Source organism: Osmia bicornis, chromosome 16 (genome assembly GCF_907164935.1).
Source record: "Osmia bicornis bicornis chromosome 16, iOsmBic2.1, whole genome shotgun sequence".
Lineage (NCBI taxonomy): Eukaryota > Metazoa > Arthropoda > Insecta > Hymenoptera > Megachilidae > Osmia > Osmia bicornis.
Window position 1 is genome coordinate 3,038,645 of NC_060231.1, and position 24,432 is coordinate 3,063,076.

General features: G+C 41.1%; 1 protein-coding gene across 15 annotated transcripts in view; it reads left to right on the forward strand.

Moving 5' to 3' along the window:
* LOC114877866 (rho GTPase-activating protein 100F) overlaps positions 1 to 24,432 on the forward strand; it is a 45,161-nt gene that overhangs the window by 5,490 nt on the left and 15,239 nt on the right. For 14 of the 15 annotated variants that reach the window (XR_006830249.1, XR_006830253.1, XR_006830255.1 and 11 more), the window contains exons 6-7: positions 1,654 to 1,757; positions 4,851 to 5,094. Coding sequence is in view for 8 of the 15 variants with exons in the window: in XM_046289347.1 (XP_046145303.1) it covers positions 4,876 to 5,094 (219 nt within the window). In the remaining 7 variants the exon portion in view is untranslated. Of the gene's footprint in view, positions 1 to 66; positions 276 to 1,653; positions 1,758 to 4,850; positions 5,095 to 24,432 lie in introns of those variants that run through there. The other variant, XM_046289348.1, reaches the window with a different exon arrangement.

The window sequence follows — 24,432 nt, forward strand, 5'->3', positions numbered from 1 at the left end:
AGACCGCGTGACCCCCGTGAAAGTAGTCGCGTCTCATCCGCTCTATAGCGAGAGAAGAAGGAAAAATCGTCGCGCGATGTTGAGCGTTAAGTGGCGTGTACGACGTTGTTGTTAAGTTACGCTTGGCGTGAGCTTGTGCAGTCAATCTCGCGTGCTCGCGCGCCTGTGCCTCCTCGTGGACAACTTTTTATCATTTCTTTTTCCGTTTTTTTTTCCCTGTCAATTATGCCGTGAGTGTGGAAAACCTGTCGGCTTTTATTGTGACACGGACACAGGTGATTTCTTCTTTTGCGTTTTGTATGCTTATGGGAAGTCGCCTAGTCGAATAATCTCGTTTGTGAGATACAACGATGCTTTGAGAGATTTTATTGTTAATTTTTTCATTTCTAACCCTTTTAACGTTAGAATTTTGCATTATGATAATATGTTAAAAAATACCAAATTTATCTCCTCAGATATTTTTTATAATATTCTGTATAACGTTCAGAATACTTGAGAGTTACTTGTTTCAAGCAGGGCCGGACCTGAGATTTCGAGAACATAAAAAAAAGTAGCTCAAATAAAATTTATAAAATTAACATTAAAGCTTGTATAAATAATTTAGATTAATATTCAAGTAAACATTACTTACCGGTCTTATGGGGACCCTGGACCTTGGGGGGCCCTAGGCGCCCGCCTAGTCGGCGTAGGTCCAGAGCCGGCCCTGGTTCCAAGAGATTCTATCATGTAACATGCTGTTTATTGGAAAAGAGAGCGAGACAAATGGTAGGATATCAGAAGGATAGGAGGCTCGAGTTTATCTAATATTGAAAACTCCTTTGCTTAAACGCTGACGTTTCCCCAGGAGATGGCTGGGAAGCTTTATTGCCCGTTTGCCCGTCGAACCCAAACGCTTACGCGAGTGTTCGAGTTTTCACCGGGAAGCTTTAAAATTCATCGATGTGACCTGTCTTACGGGAACGTAAATGTCTGATAGCCCTAGAAATAAGTTTCTTGAAAAAAATATTGCTATCTTCAATTTCTATAAAAGTCTCTTGCCATCACGGCCCTGAGATTTCGAGGGTCCAAGGCGAGCCCCTTCACATATATGACATAAAAAAAAGTACCTCAAATAAAATTTATAAAATTAACATTAAAGCTTGTATAATTAATTAATATTCAAGTAAATATTACTCTTCTTGCATTCTTATTGTTAAACACAAAATCGTCTTATGGGGGCCCCGGACCTTGGGGGGCCCTAGGCGGCCGCCTAGTCTGCCTAGACTCAGGGCCGGCCCTGCTTGCTATTCGATTTCAATGAAAGTATTTATAATGGAATCTTAATGGCAACAAATTAATTGTATTTAAATCCATTTTCGATCAGTATATAAATCAACTTCCGGTCAGTATTGTATTAACCTACGGTTAGGTTAGGTTAGGTTAAATTCGTAAATAGCGAATGGTCAATATGGAAGGCAGTACTGACCAGTAAAATACAAGCCAATCTTAATTATATTGTAATAACCTTACTAAATTTTATTTATATATACAATAAATTTTCAAAATCTCAAAGTTTTTGTTAATAAGAATCTTTTGAGTCCGAATGTTATCTAAGTTTGTATTTAAAATGATAGGAATGTAGTAATTATAGAAATGATTTTTCTTGTGTTTCAGGAGAGTGGGGAGAGGGTGATCCGTGAACCAGAATGAGAGAAGCCATCGAGATCAGCTCGAGCAGGGACCCGTCGGCCCTTCGCACGAGAAATGATTTTTAGAAGGTACCGATCAACAATGTCTCTCACTTTCATCGTTTCTTCTGTGTGCGTAGTCTCACGAGCACTTCCAAGTTTGCCCAGAGAATTGCCTCGCTAGCAGATTACTCTGGAAATACGAATTACCTGCATGTGTCTATACTTTCTGAACACGATCGTTTCTTCTTTGCAATGCAACACGGTATTTCAGTGTGAAACGAATTTACACCAGTATACTGGTATACCTGTGTCGAGCACTGTGTGCGTGCCTCGAATATGCGTTTCTGCATCGATTATGCGACTGCAGATGCAACTTGTTACATGATTGGGTTGGAAATTTAAATGTTAAAACCATTGACTCTGAGAAAAGTAAAATAACAATTTATAAAAAAATCAATAATTATAATTACAATTTTAAGAGGATTCATTTTGATGTAACTATTCTTTCTTTTTTTTGATAATACTCCCTCTGTCCCATAATAATAGTAGCAAGTGAATATTTAAATGGGAATTATTGACGAATGCAGCTGTAAGTTATGTTGTAGCGCAAAATTCATGACAGGGTCGGCCCTGAGATTTCGGGGTCCGAAAAAGGGCCCTTTTACATATATGACATAAAAAAAAGTACCTGAAATAAAATTTATAAAATTAATATCAAAGCTTGTATAACTAATTTCTTGCATTCTTAGATGCAAAATTGTCTTATAGGCGGCCGCCTAGTCTGCCTAGGCCCAATGCCGGCCCTGTTTCCTAATTATTACGAATTATAATTATTTTTCTAATTTCATCCGCTGATCGAAATTAATTGTTTTATTTCAATTGAATATTAACCTATTGTAAAAGTAAGATGAAAAAATTAGTTTTCAAGCAAAGATCGAGTTGCGATTCTCCAGTATTTAAGGCCGGCCCTGGGCCTAGGCAGACTAGACGGTCGCCTAGGGCCCCCCAAGGTCCAAGGACCCCTTAAGACGATTTTGCGTCTAAGAATGTTTACTTGAATATTAATCGATATAAATGCAAATCTAAATTAGTTATACAAGCTTTAATGTTAATTTTATAAACTTTGTCATTCACGTGATATATGTTAAGGGGCCCTTTTCCGAAGCTCGCCTCGCCCGAAATTTCATGGCCGGCCCTGCCTACCTACGAGTTTAAAATACAATAACGAAATTATTGAAAAATCCAGAAACTATTTTGAACACTCAAAATAAAAATTAGGAGTAATATTTTTAATTTATTGTTTAATGGAATCTAGTTTTATATTTATTTTCTTTTGCTACTATTATTACGGGACAAATGAAATTCATCAACTGCTACTATTATTATGGGACAGAGGGAGTAATTGTTACGAGTATTTGATGGAGGATTCGGATGATCCAGGAAAAGTGGGTCGTTGCATTAATTGGTGTAAAGAAGTTGAAGCGAAACGAGATTATCCAACAAATATCCCCGGCGCAGGAGGGGCCAACCCCTTTTTAGGGGAAGATCCGTCAAGGGAGGTCAAGGTTCTGCCTCACGACAACCCCACGCGGTTCAGGATTTCATTGATTCTTAATGAGCCAACGCGAGCTTGACACAGAATGTCGTATGCATAGTAACCCAATTGAATTGAAGACGTTCAGCGGTGACGGACGTTGCCTATGAGATTCCTGGCATAACTCTTGCGGCCCTGGTTGAACTGTGACTGCTAACAACCACGTGTAATCGATTATCCGCTCTAAGAACTTTGAAACTTGCCAGTATTTTGTTCCAAGCATCGTCAAAGCCATTATTCGCACAGTGATCCCGTTGCCTCTTCCCAACATTTAATTATTATCAAAGATGAAGACAAATAATAGACAGAGTATTATATTTTTGATACTATTTTATTGTTACTCAAGTCGTAATTACAATTTCTCAATTAATTAACGAGCGTGGATTTAATCAAAATATTAAGTTATGTTATTAAAAATTCATTACAATGAAACTGGTGGTACGGGGAAGCAGCGGATACCTCGATAACCGATGTATCCGCGGTTCGGTTTTATTCGTAGAGAAGAAAAAAGAAGGAAACGACGGGCACAGAATAGAAAATGCCAGGAGAAACGAGGACAGGAGTAGAATGAGGCCAGGGAATATACGTATCGCGTGCCAAATTAAAATCACTCGATCATTTGGGAGACGAACGGATGGATCTCCATTAATAAATTAACACGCCCAGGTATTGACTATTGGGAGATGTAGATATTAGGTCAGACCAAAGATCTTCAAACTATTTTTTCAAGCATTCCACATTTGATGGGTCGTTTAATTCCAATAGCACGTCAAATTTCTTCATTTTTGTTTTAGAAGTTTGCATAGGGACAGGGCCGGCCCTGGGTCTCCCTAGGTCCAGGGTCCCCATAGGATGATTTTGCATCTAGTAATGTTTACTTGAATATTAATCGATGTAAATGCAAATCAAAATTAGTTGCACAAGCTTCAATGTTAATTTTATAAATTTTGTCATATACGTCATATATGGCCCCGAAATCTCGGGGCCAGCCCTGTATAGGGGAATCAATATCAAGAAAATCTAGAGACATTTAGGTTAGTTTCCTGTTATCTAGTAGAAGAGGCTAGTATGTGTTCTGTGTTAGTTAAGATTATAGGGACGTTCACTGCTGGATTCTCCTGTTATCGATCGTTTTGTCCTCGTTTCCGGGAGGAGGTAACTCCTGGCATCCTTTAGCTTCAACAAAAATTTGCGACTATGAGCTGCTATGCTAACACAAAATGTACTACACCGGCAAGTTTACGCTAGGGTGCAACGTACCACTTTTTGCCCCCTGCATAATAATTTTATCTAGGGAAACTTACCATGTTCGCTATTGTGCAACCTGAAGAAGTACATTAGTTAATATTTAAATTACAATTAAAAATAAATTAAATCATTTCATAATAAAAAAAAATAATTAATAATCTCACTTCAAAAAAGAAATAAATTCCAAAATTATTTTGTACAATATTTGAATAGATTCTACACATTCTATAGAATCTATATTGATCAATTAGTTCCCTGTAGAATTGATTTAACTCAGTTTTCAGTTTTATCCGAATCATTCGGACTTTCAAATATATTAATTGATGGATGAATTTCAGGAAGAGGGCATGACGCACCGAACTCATGCAGTGGCGAAAACACGTGCGCATCAAGTACGGTGGTCGAGTCGGTGTCGGTCAAGGGCAGCGGGAGCGGGAGCAGGTGCAGCTGCAGGTGCGCGTGGTGCAGCTGCAGCGGGAAGGGGGCGCACGACTCAGCTACGTCTGTCATCAGCCTCAACTCTCGTCGACGGCTCGCCGTGGTTGCAGTGCAGCAACCATGCTCTGCTGCGGCCGCAGAAAAGTGAGTACTTATCCTCTTCAGGATGCATGCTCGTTGCAGCTGCGAGCGAGCCAGCCCCTCGACGCCGCGGCTGGTATATATGTAACAGCCCTGCTTTGCATGAGAACCACGAGGACCTTTGATCACAAGGATCGGATCAAGTTCAGAATTGATGGCTTTCGAGAGCGTTCCAATTGGAATTGATTGATTCTTCGGTGAGAATTCCTTTTAGCACCCCCCTCCAATTGACTCAAAAATTACCAGGCAAACTTCTCACGAGTTGTTAGTCAGAAAAACATTAATGTGGAGGTGCGGAAATTTTTTTTTGAAAAAAAATTTTTTTTTGAGTTGAACTTTTCTTTGGGGGCCCAAAAATTATTGCCTTTTTTAAAAATTTTTTTGAAGTATTTAACGAGTAGAATCTAAAAATCCAAGTTTTAAGGCGCGGAATTCACCGATTCAGAAATTGTGCGTGTGTAGAACTGAGCGTTTTTAGCGTATTTGAGAGGTTATTTCGACGCCATATTGATTCTTCTCCGCATCCAATCCTTTGCCGGCCGCCAGTTGGACTCCATTTGTTGAGTGTGAGTACCATCAGTTCCTATCAAATCCGAGAGGATATTGTTTATAAAAAAAAGAAACCAACCTTAGGTATACCAGGTTTAGCTCGCCACTTATGTGATTCTGTCTTACCGACGGCGACTCCGCTCGTTGGCCAACAGGCTAGAAGTCAATATGGCGTCGAAGTGATTTGTCAAATACGCTAAAAACGCTCAGTTTTACACATGCATAACTTCTGAACTGGTGGATTCCGCGCTTTAAAACTTGGATTTTTAGATTCCACTCGTTAAATACTTCAAGAAGATGAAAAAAAAGGCAATAATTTTTGGGCCCCTGAAGAAAAGTTCAGCCTTTTTTTGGATTCAAAACTAAAAATAAGTACAAAGTTTCAAAAAGAACCTAACCTAACCTAACCTAAATCTAACACCTAACAGGATTTACTGGATATTGGCGATGAAAATGGCCGCAATTTTTCATGAACCAAGAATTTCCGCGCCACGTGACTTACCAACGTTACTCTACTATTCATGAGAACCAGGGCCCTGTGATTCCGGGGGCCCGAGGCAAGCTCTGAAAAAGGGCCCCTTCACATATATATGACATAAAAAAGTACCTCAAATAAAATTTATAAAATTAACATTAAAGCTTGTATAACTAATTAATATTAAAGTAAACATTACTCTTCTTGAATTCTTAGACGCAAAATCGTCTTATGGGTCCTAGGCGGCCACCTAGTCTGCCTAGGCCCAGGGCCGGCCCTGATGAGAAGTTTGCCTGAGGATTTTAAAGTCAATTGAAAGGGGGTGCTAAAAGGAACTTCACCCAATTCTTCTTCAACTTTCAATCATTTACTAACGCCCATCATTCTTGAAATTATATAGTATTATATTGTAATATTAATTGCAAGGTAATCTTAAAATCAAATCAGTATTTTATTTTATAGAAAGCTTGAAAATTCAGCGCTATTATTTTATATAATGAGAAACATTTAAAAGCAATAGGAACATAGGAAATATCAGTCTATTGAAAAATGTATAGATTTTTGTAAATGGCAGGGAAACGTAGGGTTTTCAGAGAGTTTCAATTTCAATATCCATATTGAAATACGAAATTTTCAGTAAACACGCGTGTTGTGCATGGAAATCAAAAACACCGGTGCTGATATCGGCTCGTTATAAATCAATATCGTGATACGGAGCGGTACAGCGCGGCCTTTATTATATATATTTGTCACGTTGCCGCCCACAAATATCCGGCAACTTGCCATTATTCTCTGTTCTATTCAGTGATACCAAGCCGACGAAATAAACGCTTTTTGCGTTTATGTCATTGATTTTTTGTTGAAATCGTTCTGCAAACAAGGATGATCGGTTAGCATCCGGACGGATAGGCTCGGCTGATTTTCCAAAAATCTGTCAAATCCGATTTGGCTGAAATTTTGCATATAGCTTCATTTTGCATAAAAACAATGTTTGCGAGAAGGATTTTTGGCGATTCAAAATTTGACGATTTCTTACATTACCGACGTACCTCAAAAACCAAATAGGTTAGGTTATGCTATATTTTATGGAGTGGTGGTGATGGGGTACACTGAGCTTTCTTTAGGACGTTCTACGATTTTCTTCTGTTTAGATTGTTGATATGTGTCGGCCTTTCCATGTTTTCTATTTTTTATATGGAAATGAATTATATCAGCTTAACTTCACTTGCTAAAAAGCTAAGTTGTAATCTTATTCTACGCGATGTCGGTAATGCAGGAAACTACATAAAAATGGTAAAACGTTTTTCGCCAAATTTCGAGTCGCCGAAAATCCTTCTCGCAAATATTGTTTTTATCCAAAATGAAGCTATATGCGAAATTTCAGCCAAATTAGGTTCGACAGGTTTTCGGCAACTTCGCCATAGGGTCCTCTGTTTTATACATTTTGCGCATTTTATTTTCCCAGCTGGGTAAAAAATGACCGCAAGTCCGCAAGCGCGAGGATTAAGGCAATATTTTCAAGCTACTCGCGCGTTGTAAATGTAGCGAAAGGAGGTGTACATACACACGAAGAGATAAAAGCTGAAAACATTTCCTGAAACTGTAACGCCCACATCTTCGAGGCTATCACTGACAGTAGATCACCGCGAAATATCACGGCCTTCTACGTTGACGTCTGACGAGCATAGAATCTCTAACACGGCCTTTCAGAGCGAGCCATGTGCACAAGTTCAACGGGAAGCGAGACAATGGGGGACAGAACGGAAAAGAAAAGACGCCGTCGTCAGGCGTACGCAGCAGCTCTGTCGCGTCATTTTTATATTGTCCCTCGAAAACAACCCCCGGAGCTACCACGGCCTGGAAACGTTTCATTCGGCTCAACATTTCACAACCTATTATTTCGCATTATTATCTGTCGCGTTTACGCTTTATTAAGTCCGTCCCGTTTCGACCGACTTCACGCTTCGCCGTTATAACGCGCGGTTCATGGTCTGACTAAAATTGATCACATAAAAGTATCGTGCAATAGTACTTAAAGCTTAAAGCAGGGGTGGCCAACACAAGGCCCGCGGGCCGCATGCCCGGGAGTCATTTAGCGACCCGCAGAGCTTGGTCAAATGAACATAAATGTTAACTTTATTGTATATAGCACCAACAGAATATTACATCATGAGCGACGATGTGGTCGAAACTGTAGCACGCTTGCTTGCTTACTTTAATTAACAAAAAAAAAATTAGGTGCGTGGCCCGGCAGGAAATATTATTTCTGAAATTTGGCTCGCCCTGCTGAAAAGGTCGGCCATCCCTGGCTTAAAGTTGAATAAAAAAGGTTAAACTTGTGGATTCCAAGGACGTAAAATTATTGCCCCTTAATAGTTGTTGAAACGTAGAATCCAAAAATATAAGTCGTAGATTTAGGAAATTAGCGGTTCAAAAGTTATGGGTATGTAAAGTTTCGCGTTTTTAGGTTATTTTATACGGTACTTTGACGCCATGTTGCTTCCATCTATCATTTGATTGGCCCGCAAAGCTGAGGATCTACTAACCTCATATTTTAAAGAGAGTCCCTTGAAAGAAATTATTTCATATATTGGGTTTAAATATATAGCCTAACCTAACCTAATACGTGTGAAACAAATTCAAATGAAACATTTGATTTATCCCGCCAAAATGGCCGCTGAATACTCATCTTTGCGGGCCAATCAAATGATAGATAGAAACAACATGGCGTCAAAGTAACGTGTAAAATAACCTAAAAACGCGAAACTTTACATAACCATAACTTTTGAACCGCTACTTTCCTAAAGCTACGACATATATTTTTGGATTCTACGGGTCAAAAGCTATTAACTTATAAATAAAGAATGTAATTATTTTACGTCCTTAGAGTCCAAGTTCAGCCACAAAAAGACTGCATAAATATTTCATGAATGCGTTTACTACTAAATGGCTGGTAGTAAATTGCAGCAAACATTGCATGAATTGATGAAATAACACTTACACCGTATCAATTTAAGGCTTAAAGAACTCGGTGAATGAATGTTGGTCGAAAATGCTAGGGAATAGTGGTAGGATGATAGTCGAGGAAAAATAAAGCAGTAATGGTTCTGTAAATGTGGTCAAACGTGGTGGTAACGAGGAATAAAACTGTCGCCAGACCACAGGAGCAAGTGGCTCGCGGACAAGTTTATTTAAATCCCACTAATGACGTCATTAAAATAGTAAACGACGTCGTTTAGGGGGTGGACTGTAAGCGAGGTTTGCAACACTGCTCTCCAACGAACGGAAACGTTGAGAAACTTTTTCTTCACCTCCTCTGGTTACGTTGTTCTATCAGTAAATTTCATCGAAATTTCGTTTCTTTCCCTCTATTTTGTTTAATTAACATTCCACCAAGCCCTTGAATTTCTTTTCAATGATGAAAGGAGTAGAAGGAACAATGTTTAGGATTTTGAGACTTACAATTAATATTGTTTTAGGCTCTACGATATCAGGGTAAAGAGAAATTCTAAGAGAGATCTGTTCACAATGGCATAATCAATAACTGAATACGAACCAGGAGGGGTATTCTTATCCATAACCACTCGACCATCGACAGATTATTTCTTTAAAAGTGATTTTTATTCTTGGACCTAGGAATCCTGGAAATGGATTGTAGTACAACCGATGGATGCTAAATATAGATATGACCTGACTCGTCGGTTGCTAAATCATTCAATAGTGACCCAAATTTCTAACGTACTCCATCATGTAGAAAAATTTCTCAAATTCAATCTATACTTAGTTTTCAATTTGAATACCACTTTTGTGTATTTCATAGAAGTTTCATTTGATGTTACAAAAAAACAAAAGAGAAAAAACTGTCCACAAACGCATAAAGAACACGTGGTCCTTTCACAGCTTTTTTCACAGTTTGGCTCGTTAATTGGCCGACATTCATGAATGCTTGCTAAATATTTGAAAAGGTTCCGTCGCTTTCCTTTTAGCCACAGCCCCCTTCTGTCACCATAAAACAAGAAAAGGAAATGATCAATGGACGATTTTTAAATTCTATCAGATTATACTGTTCTTCTTACAAATAATAGTAATCATCCATTAGTCGCAGAAATGATTATACGGAGTGGGTGAAAATGACCCAGGGTTCCTAGTGCAGTGGTTGATAAAGGAAACTTTTGCATAGGGCTAATATTTAATGAAAAACGAGGAAGGGTACATCCAAGATCCGCGAGTTCATCACCAGGGACACAACTGGCCTGGTGAGGCAGTCGGAATGAGACAATAGGGGTAGCTTTTTCAAAGGGTTACGCAAAAGAATGGAGAAAAAGGGAGGAAAGTTGGACGAGAGAGTAATATGCAGAAGGTCTCGACCATCCTTTGATTTTAATGGATCGGCCAATGAACGAAGAAGAAGACCCCTTCCGTTATAACACGTTAATGAATAGCCGTCTATCTTAACGCGACTCTAATGCGAAATCAATATCTAATTATCTCTCAACTGGCCTCCGTGAGCCTTTCTGTCCTTTTCATTTGCCCTCGCCGCTGGTCGATGATCATCAAGAAAGAAAAATCGTCTACACTTATCAAAAAAAAAAAAAAAAAATTGTAAAATTCTTCTATAATTTGTTTTTTATAATTAATATGATCAATTAGGGTTGCGCGGGTACTCGATATTACGGGCTCGGGCGGGTTCGGAAAAAATCGGGCGGGCTCGGAAAAAATCGGGCGGGCTCGGAAAAAATCGGGCGGGCTCGGAAAAAATCGGGCGCGCTCGAGCAGGTCGGATAAAGTCGGGCAGATTCGGACGAGCTCCCGCGGACCGCGACCCAACTCTCATGTAAGTATCTACTTGTTAATACACCCGCCCGAGCCCGCCCGATGTTTTCCGAACCGACCCGAATAGTCGGGCCGCACATCACTAATGAGTATGCAATATTGACATCAATTGGATTTGTTTTTAGGTTATAAAAAGTAAAATGGAGAGAGGATAAAGGTCTGCTACTTTAGAGGCAGCCTGTAGGATGCAGATAGTCCCCTATGTCGATGGCTGCGACCCTTCATCGGTTTAGCATCGGCACGAAAAGTATGCGTGCATACAAAGCATTCGATCGGCTGCACAGCCTCGACACACACTCGAGAGAAAGCAACCTGCTGGCTGGGGGGAGTATGTGACGCCGTCCTTAAACGGCCTTCCGCCACCCCTTGCTTTCCGGGTCACCCGTTACCCTGACAAGGGAGGTTTCATAATTGAGGACTAATTGTCGCGTTAGGGCTCGAACCGAAAGAGAAGAGCAGAGTGGAAAAAGAGCAGAGCCAGGGAGATCCAACTGTGGGGTAGATCAATGACCAAGTTTTCCTCACTTTTCTCTCCTTTAGAGGTCGAATTCTTCGAGTTAAAATTGTGAAAGATAATAAAAAAGTGAAATAGAAAGGAGAAGCAGCTGTAGGTGAAATCCAAATTCTTTTTTTACTTTGAACGTAGAATTCTTCAAACTGAAACACAAAACACTTATTACACTTATCTGTTACATAGTCCTTTTCCTTTTGTAGGTGTTCAAATGAAAAGCTTGATAAATTATCCGAGGCACAGATGAAATATGATAAGGAATAGTGGAATTATGAAGTAGGATCTTGAAACTCTTTTTGTGGCGGTGAGGAGAGTGCTGATTAGAAAGCGTCAAGTCAGGAAGCTGAAGGTGAGAACGATTTCCTCGTGAGCTCCATTAATTATTGCTGGCTCAACAGCGTCTCGCGTTACTGCTGGCAAATCACTCTCCCTCCAATAGAAAAAAAGAAAGAAAAACAGCGGAATATTTTTTTAATCTCGATAAAATGTCAGTACATTTACGGTACATCGATGCCCCATGAATCAATTTCAATGATTGGAAAAAAGGTATCTCTGTCTTCGCAATTTAATTTCACTGGAGGAAATAGAAAAGTTAACTCTCCTTGATCAGTTTTTCATTTCCATCAGCAAACATTAATTACCAAGTATTCTAACAAAAAATATCCATTTCAGATCGGTAAAACAATAACCCAATTTCGCAAAACACCCTCTGCCTTGATACTTGAAATACCCTAAAAAGCAGCTCCAATAATTTCACAAAAAAAAAAAAAAATAAAAAATAAAAGAGGAATACAAAGGAGACACGAGGCATGGACACGGAAGGAAGGGTGAAACGGGGTGAGCTAGGGGAATGGTGGGTAAAAAATGGGGCGAAAAACGGCGGAAAGGGTTGGAGATGTCGGACGAAAACGGAAGTCCCTTTGATTTTCAGGCGAGCCGCAATTATCCCTCTCGCACCGTTCCATATACCGGAACTGGAGCAGTCGGATCGTTACGATGCCTTTTCTCTCCCTCCTTTCTTTTCGTGCCTAACCCTCCTGTAGATACCGGCAGCCCTCGTGGCCGTGGCTCGCCACGAAAAACGCATGAAAAGATCCCACGGGAGTGTGTAGGATAGAGGGATGCATCGAGCCCGAGGACACGCGAGGAGTCAAAAGGAGGGTTGGAAAAAGAGGAGAGGGCTGGTGGGATCGGTGCTAGCAATCGCGGAGACAATGCAACCGAGCTGAATGAGAGAGAAGAGTTAGGAGGGAGAGGTTCCTCGCTAACTTCTTGTTTGCCGAGGATGACACCGGCGGCTGTGCGGATTCGGTCTCATTAAAAATCATTCGCCAGGAGCATTTTCAAAGCTGATTCGGTGGAAGGCCACGGTTAATCACCCGAGGAGCAGGCACTCGAAACGCCTTTTATCGCTCGCTTTACGCAGCATCACCCTTTGTCCTCGCGCGATCGCTTCTTCCCTTTTTTTTTTAACTTCGTTTGTCGGATCGCTGGAAATTTTCTTCTCGCCGACTCTGACAAGCTAGTTTTGAAGATTGATCTTTCTTTCAACCCCTTACAACCACTTTTGCCATTTTCTTTCAACCGATATGTATTCGGAATTATTTAATTAGCACCAATTATTGATGGATGATTCTTTTTTCCATATATATGTTACGGTAAATGTAATTAATCCGGTGATTATGTATAATTGCATATAACGTATAATTTGGTAAATGTGATAAATTAATGAATATTTATCAAATTAACCGACGAGTGTATATAATTCCCAACTCGTAATTGCGAATGTGATAAAAGTCCATAACGTTAACAAAATTCGACCAGTTTGCGCAGCTGCTAAGGTTTGTAAAAATTAAGGTGGAAATGTCCATTAAAACTCAGTTAGAAGTGAATATTATTGATGTATTAGGTTAGGTTAGGTAAGGAGGTTGGATTTAAATATATAGCTTAACCTAACCTATAACATCTATCTATGGTTTTAATAATAATATAATAATAATAATAATAACCAAGAAGAGCTACTAAATGCTGCAGTACCGAGAAACAGAATAGCACGAGGTAAGTTTCCACTATTCAATGATTCTTGGTTATGACTGTACCGACCCCTGGTGACCTGACGTTCAGTCGTCGGTGCTGGGCAGGTTGCAGGTTTTAGGCGCTTTTTACTCGAATTTTTAAACGTTAATTACTGGAAAATAAAACCGCAAACGCTATTTCGCCATTCGGCTGCAATATACCGAACATGAATTATATACACAAGACCGTAAATCACAGCACTCATCGTCAAGGTGAGGGAAGATTTGTCAATCCTGCGACCTGAGCCCACACCCAAGCGATTGAAGGCAGCTGGAAGCATTTAAAACATGACCTCATTAACAGAGGGTACAAGCAAGACGAATTGGCAATGCATTTGTGTACCTATCTGTGGCATAGAGATGTGCGACAGAGGAAATTAGATCCATTCGAACAATTGTGGAAAGATATAAAAACTGTTTACCCCGTTCGAGAATTCGAATAGTGACATGCCCGGTGTGCGTAAGGCATTTACCCCTCTCAAAAAAAAAAAGTTGTAAGAAAGGTTACTTATTATGTTGAAAAAAAAGATCAATGCTTCATTCACAAATTTTGAATGTCCTGATCTTTGACCTCCCATAACTCCCGATTCCCACGACTCCTACAAGTGAAATCACCACCAATGTGTCCCCCACGACCCTCTCTATTGTTTACAATAGGAGGCACCCCCCTCTTAAACGGGACAGATGAGAAAGGGCTGGAATTTTACTTTTTACAAAAAAGTATTGTGACACTTAAAAAAAAATTTGTGGCACTTATGGTCTACATATATGAACACCTTGTGTGATAAGCTACAAAAATATATAGGTGACGTCATCAGGGGCCGTGTCCCATATTCTAAACTTGTGCCCGCCATTCTTCGAAAAGGAGGAGGTTATTCAATTCGATCAGAATATATATTTTTTTTCTGTGTGTGTTCACCGATTACTCCGAGATGGATGGACCAATCAGAACGAAACCTTTTGCATCTTGTAGGGTATGTCTTCCGGTTGGTCCCATTAAAAAAAATTTTTTTTGATCCCCAGAATCACCCCTTAAAAAATCCCCCACCTGTTATCGAACATTCTGTATAATAACCGGCAATTATAAATACATAATCACCAGTTTATTACATTTACTGTAACATATATAATATATTTTTCAAACGAATGTCCCCCAGCTTCCGTTCGGAGAAAAGAGGAGTGGAGAATCGACACGTCGATTCGGTGTGGGGGATTATTGTTTTCGAATAAAAATTTTTCCATAAAATCGAGCGGAAAAGGGATGTAGTCCGCGCGACGAGCGGAAAAATATCGGTGACAGCAATCGCCGAAACAATCCATGCGAGAAGAATGAGTCTCGAGTGTACCTCTCGATTCCATGTGTAAACCCTTCTCTATAAATCGTTCCGCGTGACTACGAACAGAGGTTCGGGTACTGCACGATTAATTTTTAAAGATCGCTTTTAAATCGTTTTATCTCTACGAACATTCCACGAAAGCATTAGAGCCGAATAGAGAGGTTTCTTGTGAATTTATTGGCCAATTTTGATTATTTTCTTCCAGTTGAAAACTATCGTGCTCGATACTTGCCAAAGATTTTCCAAGTTCCATTGAAACATCGCTAAAGAATCATCTGGAAATTTGCAGATAGACTGATTAAATCCACCTTTCCATTAAGTTGTATAATGCGAAAAGGAAGAACAAGTATGAAGTGGCAGGAATAATCTGATACTGGCTCCAGTATGCTTGGACATTGCATGGATTTCTCTGCTTATTGTAAATGGGCCAGATATTCGGCTTTGAAGAGAGCTCTGCAAGCGCTTCATTTCAAGCTTTTTGCTATGTATGTATGTGTGTTGATGCTGCAGCAATGATGTGTCCGATATCTTTGATATGCATGGTAAAAAGCGATGCTATGGGTCAATCGAGCGACGAGCATGTAAAATGAAGAAACAAGAGGGAAAATACATGAATTCCAGAGGATTTTTAGCTGTGAAACATACACGTTATTTCCATCAGAAATAGAATCTCTGTAGAGAGTTAAATATTCACTCTTCATCATTACTTTTTTTCTATTAACGCATAAAATTATTGAAGAATTCTGAGAGAATCCAGGAACAAGGAAAACTTGTGTTGCAGCCAGATGTGTATAACAGATTGATAAATTGAAAGCTTGTACAGAAATAGTTCAGAAAGTATCGATGCACCTGCTAATTGGACCAGAAAATTCTTTGCTTAATCCTTGACCGATTCTTGGCGACACGACTTTTCCTGTACACCGGCTAAGGCAATCCTTTCACGCGAGTTATTGGAAAAGTTGGAGGCAGCAAGGCTCCTATTGGAGGCCAGACACGGTGTGCATTTTTATGCGAGCGGGAGCAACAACCTTTTGTAGTCGAAAAAGCCCGCCGTGAAATATCATTATACCGTGGCGAGCGAATATTCGCTAGGATATATTTGCCCACAGCCTCCGACGTTTTCTGGTTTGTCAACGTCACGTCGTTTTGATTGCTACTCTCCCTGTGCTTGGCTACCTGGAAAGCTCTGCAACCGAGAATACGGATCCTGTTTGAAAGAAACTTCTTCCGCTTTCAGGGCCCAGCAATGTTTAATTAACTTTCCACTTTGCTCTCCAAATGGAAATTATTTCTTATGCAAGCTTCAATAAATGAAGTTGCAATTTAACACTCTCCTGCACAGACAATTAAATCCCAAAGTATGTTTTTCATTAAAAGCTACACAATTTTGGGAACAGCTATGAAACGAGGCATGCATGATAGTTTTCAACGAGCTGCAACTTTTACCCTGGCTCCACGTAAATTAATTTTCATTTAATTTCTACAAACTCCTATTAAAATTCATCGTTGCACTGTAGGATGCCGGCGGAAAAATTATGGGCGTTTCGTCTCGGGAACCGTCCACTAGAACTCGTCAGTGGGGCTGAGGTGGACAGTCCCTGCCCGATACGCCTGGGTTCTATGTTCTCAGATCTTATATATACAAGGCCCGTGATGGACCGCTTGCGAGAAAGAATGGAGTTACACGCGCGACACCTTACGGCCATCACAGGAAAAGTTCAGGGCGCCGGGAGTGAGGGGGTCTCGGTGTGTTCTTCAGAGGTCCCGGGGTCCTCCCTATAGCGCTAGTGCGGGCCATCGCGGGGGTTTTAGCGGGTAAAAATCCCGCACTACCTCCGGGCCCTCCCTAGGGGGATGGAGGTGTCTTTGGAAGATTTCCCTCACGTAAAAAAAAGAGGTGCCGGGATATCGACAAGGTCCGTGATGGAGCACTTGCGAGAAAGGATAGAGTTATACGCGCGACACCTTACGGCCATCACAGGAAAGGCCCAGGGCGCCAGGAGTGGGGTCCCGAGGCCCTCCCTATAGCCCCAGTGCGGGCCACCGTGGGGGTTTTAGCTGGTAAAATTCCCGCATTACCTCCGGGCCCTCCCTAGGGGGATGGAGGTGTATTTGGAAGATTTCCCTCACGTAAAAAAAAGAGGTGCCGGGATATCGACAAGGTCCGTGATGGAGCACTTGCGAGAAAGGATAGAGTTATACGCGCGACACCTTACGGCCATCACAGGAAAGGCCCAGGGCGCCAGGAGTGGGGTCCCGAGGCCCTCCCTATAGCCCTAGTGCGGGCCACCGTGGGGGTTTTAGCTGGTAAAAATCCCGCACTACCTCCGGGCCCTCCCTAGGGGGATGGAGGTGTATTTGGAAGATTTCCCTCACGTAAAAAAAAGAGGTGCCGGGATATCGACAAGGTCCGTGATGGAGCACTTGCGAGAAAGGATAGTTATACGCGCGACACCTTACGGCCATCACAGGAAAGGCCCAGGGCGCCAGGGGTGAGTGGGTCCCGGTGTGTTTTTCAGAGGTCCCGGGGCCCTCCCTATAGTCCTAGTGCGGGCCACCGTGGGAGTTTTAGCGGGTAAAAATCCCGCACTGCCTCCGGCCCCTCCCTAGGGGGATGGAGGTGTCTTTGGAAGATTTCCCCCACGTAAAAAAAGGGGGGTGCCGGGATATCGTCAAGATATCGAGATATTGCGAGAAAGGATGGAGTTACACGCGCGACACCTTACGGCGGCCATCACAGGAATAAGACACCTATGGCACCATGCTCCGCTTATAACCCCCACAGTACCATGATTGTTGTAACCATTGTGCCGTATATCTTACGACAGATGAAAAAACAAAATGATTATTGTAACCAGATTCCTCTTGCAGCCAGATTTTTGGCAACCCCGTATGAATAATCATCCATAGAGGTTCCCTTGTTTTTTTCTGGCGAAGGAAATCGAGCAGTCAGAAGATACTACTGTATTTTTCCTTCGATAGGATTATGGAGGCGTAGCTTGTGCACGAACGAGCAGGATTACCCAATAAGCGGCTTTTTCTCTTGGCCGATAAAGCCTTGGAAAACGTGGCCGATTCCGGAACGATATCTTCCGAGTGACCGACTCGCCGTCTCCCGGAGTCGAAAGTTCTCTTCAGGGCCTGTTCAAAGCCCACTCGTAGCGTTCCTTTTATCGAAGTCGCATTCTGGAGACTCTTTTGAGAAGTAGACACACACACATAGGCGTTAGAGTGCGCCAGCCTGGCAGATATATATATATATATGTACATAGAGCACAATGTTAATTCTCTGTGGAGGAAAAACGTTTTCTGTAAGGTGGTGGGTGGAATGGAATTCTCTGCGATCTTTATTGCAAATTTATCGGTACACTTGACCAAAGAGGGGTATCCTGGTAATTTATTATTTTATAAATATTCATTGTTTTTATTTCTGATATATTTCCATTCAAAAGTATTGCAACTGCTCTTCTTATCACAGAACAGTAAAAGAAGAAATGTCCTTAATTGTCTTCCGTTTAAATGATCCACCCTGAAGATATTAATTTTCTTTAATTAGCATAGAGGACCGTTACTTTCCCTCGGAATTTTCAGTTTATCGAAGCGATAATTAACAGTGGTGTTCCAAGAGCTTTCACTATGCAGGAACGCATCTTCCTCGCAGACAAATCTTAAGAAGTTTAGTCAGCGAGTCGAAGATTACAATTCGCCAGACGAACTCAGGCGCGTTATTAATTTATGGAAACGTCGCTCTTTTGTGAGTTCGAAAGGTTACCAGCAATTTACTTTGCTAATTGCAAAAGTTTAATGACCACTGCACTCGAGACCAACCATTAATGTCGCCTATTCTACACACTCGTAGTACACACGTAGCTGGTGCATATTTTTTTTTTACAAGCGCTCGTTTGCAAACCGCACAGACAAGCTTTGAAAAAGGAGCGGCTAGCAATTTTTAGACATTGAGTGTGTATTATTTTATCTTGAAGTATCATTTATTAAGTGATCTAATTAGAATATTAATTTAAATACTGGATTACAGTTAAGTACAGAATGACATTTTTTGTTTAATGAAGGATTTAGAGCAGATTGAATGGAACAGTTTTGATATTACATTCCTAACATTTTAAGGATACTTGGGATCAATATCAAATTCCCAAAAGCATTCTGTGCATTCAATAAAAGTGACCCAGTTGAGGAGGAACACTCATGTGTGCCTGATGAAACTGGAACAAGACAAATAACAGAGTCCTTGCTGTGTCGACCACAAACAGGAGTTTTCCTAAATTTTATGCTCTCATCTACCGTTGCAAGATGCTTAAATCTGATTGCAGAGCAGGCAAACAAATTCAGTGAAACTCATAACTTTAATTAAAGCAAGCAGTAAAGTGGTTATTTCCTTTTATTTTAATCATTCTCAAGGTGGAAGAATTTCTGAGAAATTCTTTGATAGCATCTTATAGTTGAGAACATCAGAGCTAATTTAATGGCAACAAGAATGATATTTCCTGTTATACTAATTTACCTAGAAATCAGATTTAAATCTGAAACGCTTTAAGACGTATCCATCACCACTTCCAATTTCAGGGTTACAAAAATCCCTTCATGAGACTACTGCAGTTTCATTAATCCTGTTTCGACGTGCCATTCTCACCGCCTTGAACTACCTTAAACCATTCACCTGGTATGAGAGCATCCATCGCGGCAGGTGAAAATCTGTGAGGTTGAAAAAAGAAAAATTGGACACGTAGCTTTGTTGCAATCAACGCTTCGCTTAGGCGCCGTATTAACTTGGTAAAAAGCCGGTACACCGGCGCAATATATGTCACGTATTCTACCGTACTTGGATACATACATACATACGAGCCACATACTTCTCGGACTAGCCCGTATATATGCACATACCCTGGTAGACACATAGAGAGCGCACACCGGCGTGCATCGACCTCCGGGAAAACGCGCCCACACACACAGACCCGGTGTGGAAATGTGGTCAAACACCCGGACTGAGAGAGGCAGTGGCTAACAGAGAAGGATAGGAGATACCACGTACACACATACACACATAATGGATGAATTCAGTTCAGTTCGAGCCAGTTCAGGATCGCGAGACGCAGGCGCGTTAACCATAGCATCGTATTGCAGGATTTCCCCCCCCCCCCTTGTTTCTCAATTTTTCCAACCTGCTTCTTCTCTTCTTCTTGCTGTCTAGTTTCTTCTTCTTTGTATTTGTTGCACGGGTATATGTGTATAGGGTTGGATTATTTTTCTGTTCTTGAATCTTTGAGTCTTCTTCTTTGTATCCTTCCTTAGATCCTCTAATTTGTGTCGTTTGATCATTCATATTGCTACCATGTTTTCTTCCTCTGTGATATCTCCTGTATCGACGCATATCTTCTTTGAAAATCTACCTCCTGCTCCCTTCTTTCAAGCCCCAAGTTTCTCTTGGTACACAATATACGTTCCTCTCTTTGCATCCCATAAGTCTATTTCAAAATTCATCCTCCAACTTTACTTTTATTCTTCCTCCCATCTATATGGTACTACTCTTCTCACCATCTCCACTCGTTGCTTCTTTCTCTTCCCTTACACGCCCCCCTCCCTTCTTTTATATCTTCTTTTTATCAACCACATCCCCCCACCGTTTTCTCTCCCCGCCATCGATGTCCTTGTCTGTCCCCACTTCCCCTCCCGGCCTCTTCTTCAACCCCCCCACCACCAGCTTCTCTTCTCCCTACCCTCTCAGTCGGCGGATCTCCTTCCGGCGAACCGCAAACGATCCTCCTTCTCGCTCCCTTTCGTCCTCGAATCTCCCACCGCGGCACATTTTTTCGACCCCGAACGATGCCGAACGTGTGCGTACGCCTGCGTACACGCCTTTACTACTTGCTACTACGGTTTTACTACTGATACTTCCGGGCTACTACGCGCAGTAGCGAGGCTTCACGTTTTCTGCGCCCTCCCGCCTCTCCCCACCGCTTGGCCACCTCTTCTTCTTCTTTTTCACCCACTGGACAGTGGACGTTACGGTTTTGATCGTTCGACCTGATCTCGTCCATCTCGGTTTAAGAGATTTTTTTTCACTTCTCGTTTCAACGTTATCGATGCCCTACATTGTTTCGAATCCAAATTTAAGTCCTTTCTTCTCCTTTTGTCTAGGATGATTCTGCTCCTTGCCCGAGGTGATTTCTTCTTCTTCGTTGGAACTGGGAAGATTGATGAACAGGATTTTTAGTTTTTGGAGGTACTTTTTCCTCTGAGAGTATACATGTAAGAGAAGAATTGGAAGAATTGTGCCACAATACCAATGTGTTATATCAAAATCATTAATCAAAGCTATTGCAATGTTTTTTGCTTAATGTCTTGAACATCAAATATTTTCAGCATCTACTATTAACGTTATAAAACTTCGAAACTTGTTGGAAGGCGTTCCAAATCGTTTTTCATAAAAGCCACTCGCCAGTGGATTTCATCCCGGGAGGAGGAAAGTTGTACGGTGGTGGCTGATGGAGCTGTGCCAAATTGAAACAAGAACCACGTTAAATCGGCCGTCTTCCGAATCGAGCACAGCGGGACACGTTTTCGACGTTAGGCCAACCCTTCGCTCTTCGTCCTCGTTTTTCGACTCTTAACCGGCCTCCTCTTGGTTCCCCGTGGTCTGCCCACTTCTCCGCACGCGAAATGGCCACTTGAAGCTACGAAAGTAATTCATTTAGCGCTTCACGCTGCGTTTAAACCCGGCCCCTGCACAGGGACCGTCGGAAGATAAATCTCTTCTCTCTTCATTCTCGTTCGGCGACTATGTCTGTTCCAGCGAACAACTCATCTTCTATTAAGAATATCGACGAAGCAATTACGCGGTTATTTTCACTGAACTTTAAGTTAAAAATTGACGTGTCATAAGCGTTGTTTAGCAAAACTTTTCTGTCATGAAATCAGGTCAGACTATCCAGCCACAACTGTAACATTAACACCCTGAGCGCCACGTCACCCATACATGGGTGACGCTTGAATTTCAATAGGAATCCATCAGTCATATTAGGAATTCTTTGACTTACTGACAAAAGTAATACTTAATGGAATTCTCAATGGTTTTATGTATGAAATCATATAATTTTGTATAATGATCGTAAAACCCCAATGGCAAATGGAGGCAATAGCGATAACGTTGGTGTCGCTTATCAGAGGAAGATCGACGGACTGGTTGAAAATCGTCGTCGAATCAATTGGCGATTTAACGATTGGCAACGACGAGCCGAGCGAACGCGTTAATTGCGTTAAAACGTTGAAACAACGCGAAACGAGAGGATCCACGAGGGTGGCCCGACACGGGTCAGGACACCAGCGTAAAATTCAGGCGAAAGGTCGCCACGCTTGCGCCCCGCAATTTCGTTCGAAACTCAATGAAACAGCACCACGTTCTAATACCGCGCCGACCTGCCACAGAAAAGTGGCCCCATTCGAATTAATTGCTCGCGAAATAATTTGCCTAATACCGGCTGAATAAGGTCCTTGATGTTTGGGAGGGAAAGTCTGAAAGCAGGCTGACGTGTTCATTTTGAACCTGGATGTAAAAAAGGAACGATTGGTATTTCTTCTTTTCATCAAAATGGAAGAATATAAAAATAATGACAATTTTTGATGCCCCAAATCAATCCACCGGTATTTGGGCTCTCAGTGCCATGTACAATAATTTACTCCCCATAGGGTTGCCACTATATTGCCATGGCTCAATGAAGAAAGTTTGAATATTATCATGGATGGCATCCAGTTTGAAGAAGGCTCTAAAAAGTGTAATTTGAATGCTTAGGACGTTAATCTGGAGTCTGCATGCGCTATTAAGGTGCTCCGCAGTAGCTTGAAGCTACTAGACACCTCCAACACCATCGTTACCACCATCGCCAACCCCCATCACGGGTAACGTCACTACGTGCTACGGCGTACGAATCGTTACACCTCCCAACCACGGTTCAGACGTCGAGTTTCATCGTGGCGAGGTTTGTAGGGCTTGGAGGCGAGACGCGGTGAAGAGATAAATAAGTGGATGAACAAGGAGAAGGTACTGAGAGTTAGGGCTGGTTAGGAGAAATCGGAGATTAGAGAGGTTAGAAGAGGAGAAATGGGAAATTATGAGGGTAACTGTGATGAAAATGTAAGGTGGAAGAGGTGTGAAGATAGCTGAATAAAGGAGGATGCTTGGGGATGATTAAAAAGTTAAAAAATATGGATAATTATTAAAGAAGAAATGAGAGATATTCAGTCCAAGTTTAATGAATAAAGAAATGGAAGTTTATATGTAAAAGAAAAATTAATTATTGCAGTATAAGATGAAGAACAATAGAAAAGGCACTGAGAGTTAGGGTTGGTTAGGAGAAATTGGAGGTTAGAGAGGTAAAAGAAAAGAAATGGGAAATTATGAAGGTAACTGTGATGAAAATATAAGGTGAAGATAGCTGAATAAAGGAGGATGCTTAGGGATGATTAAGAAATTGAAAAATATGGATAATTATTGAAAAAGAAATTGGAGGTATTCAGTCCAATTTTAATGAATAAAGAAATGGAAGTTTATATGTAATAGAAAAATCAATTATTGCAATACAAGATGAAGAAGAATAGAAAATTCTTCAAGAGGAAAACAAACATATGAATAAGAAAAAAATAGGATACTATTGAGCAAAGCTTAACTTATGATGATAAATGTGATGAAAATGCAAGGTTAAAGGGGTGTGAAGATAGCTGAATAAAGGAGGATGCTTAGGGATGACTAAAAAATTGAAAAAGAAATTAGAGGTATTCAGTCCAATTTTAATGAATAAAGAAATAAAAGTTCATATGTAAAAGAAAAATCAATTATTGCAGTAGAAAATGAAGAAGAATAGAAAAAAAGTCCTCAAGAGGAAAACAAACATATAAATAAGAAGAAAATAGGCAACTATTGAGCAAAGCAGTAGATAAAGTGGCTAAATAAGCGAAGGAACATCGGAGCGAATGAAAGAGTAGCAAGAAGAGAAGCGAAAGAAGTGAACTGAAAGCACTCCGGGTCACAATACAAACTACCCTCGTGAGGAGAGGAGAAAAAGGGAATAGACAAGTGCCGAAAATTTCAAGAACCTTCAACTGCAGCATCGCTTACCCATGTCTTCTTTTTCTCAGCCACTAGACTCCACATTTCCACCTTTCAGTGAAATTTAACTTGTTAATAGAAATGCAATGACAAATTTGCAAAGATGCAGATGAAAAAAAAAATGAATGAACTCGGCTGAAAAGTATCCAGGTAACCTTACGAGTCCTCTATCAGACCCTGTACTCTTCTTTCCTTTTTCCCCTTCGCAGAGTTCCAACCAGGCTCAGTTAAAATCACATCACACGTACAATGGAATGCCTAACCAACCGGTCGCCAAGAAATTTCTATCTTCGCCATTGAAATTTCCCTCTGAAGGGATAATTAGATAAAAGCAGCCAGCACACAGGCTGGACCAATCTCAAGAACCCAAGATCCACTAGCAAAGCACACTAACTAAATAAGGTTTATGGGAGGCGGGTTAAGTTCATGGAGTGCGACGTTCG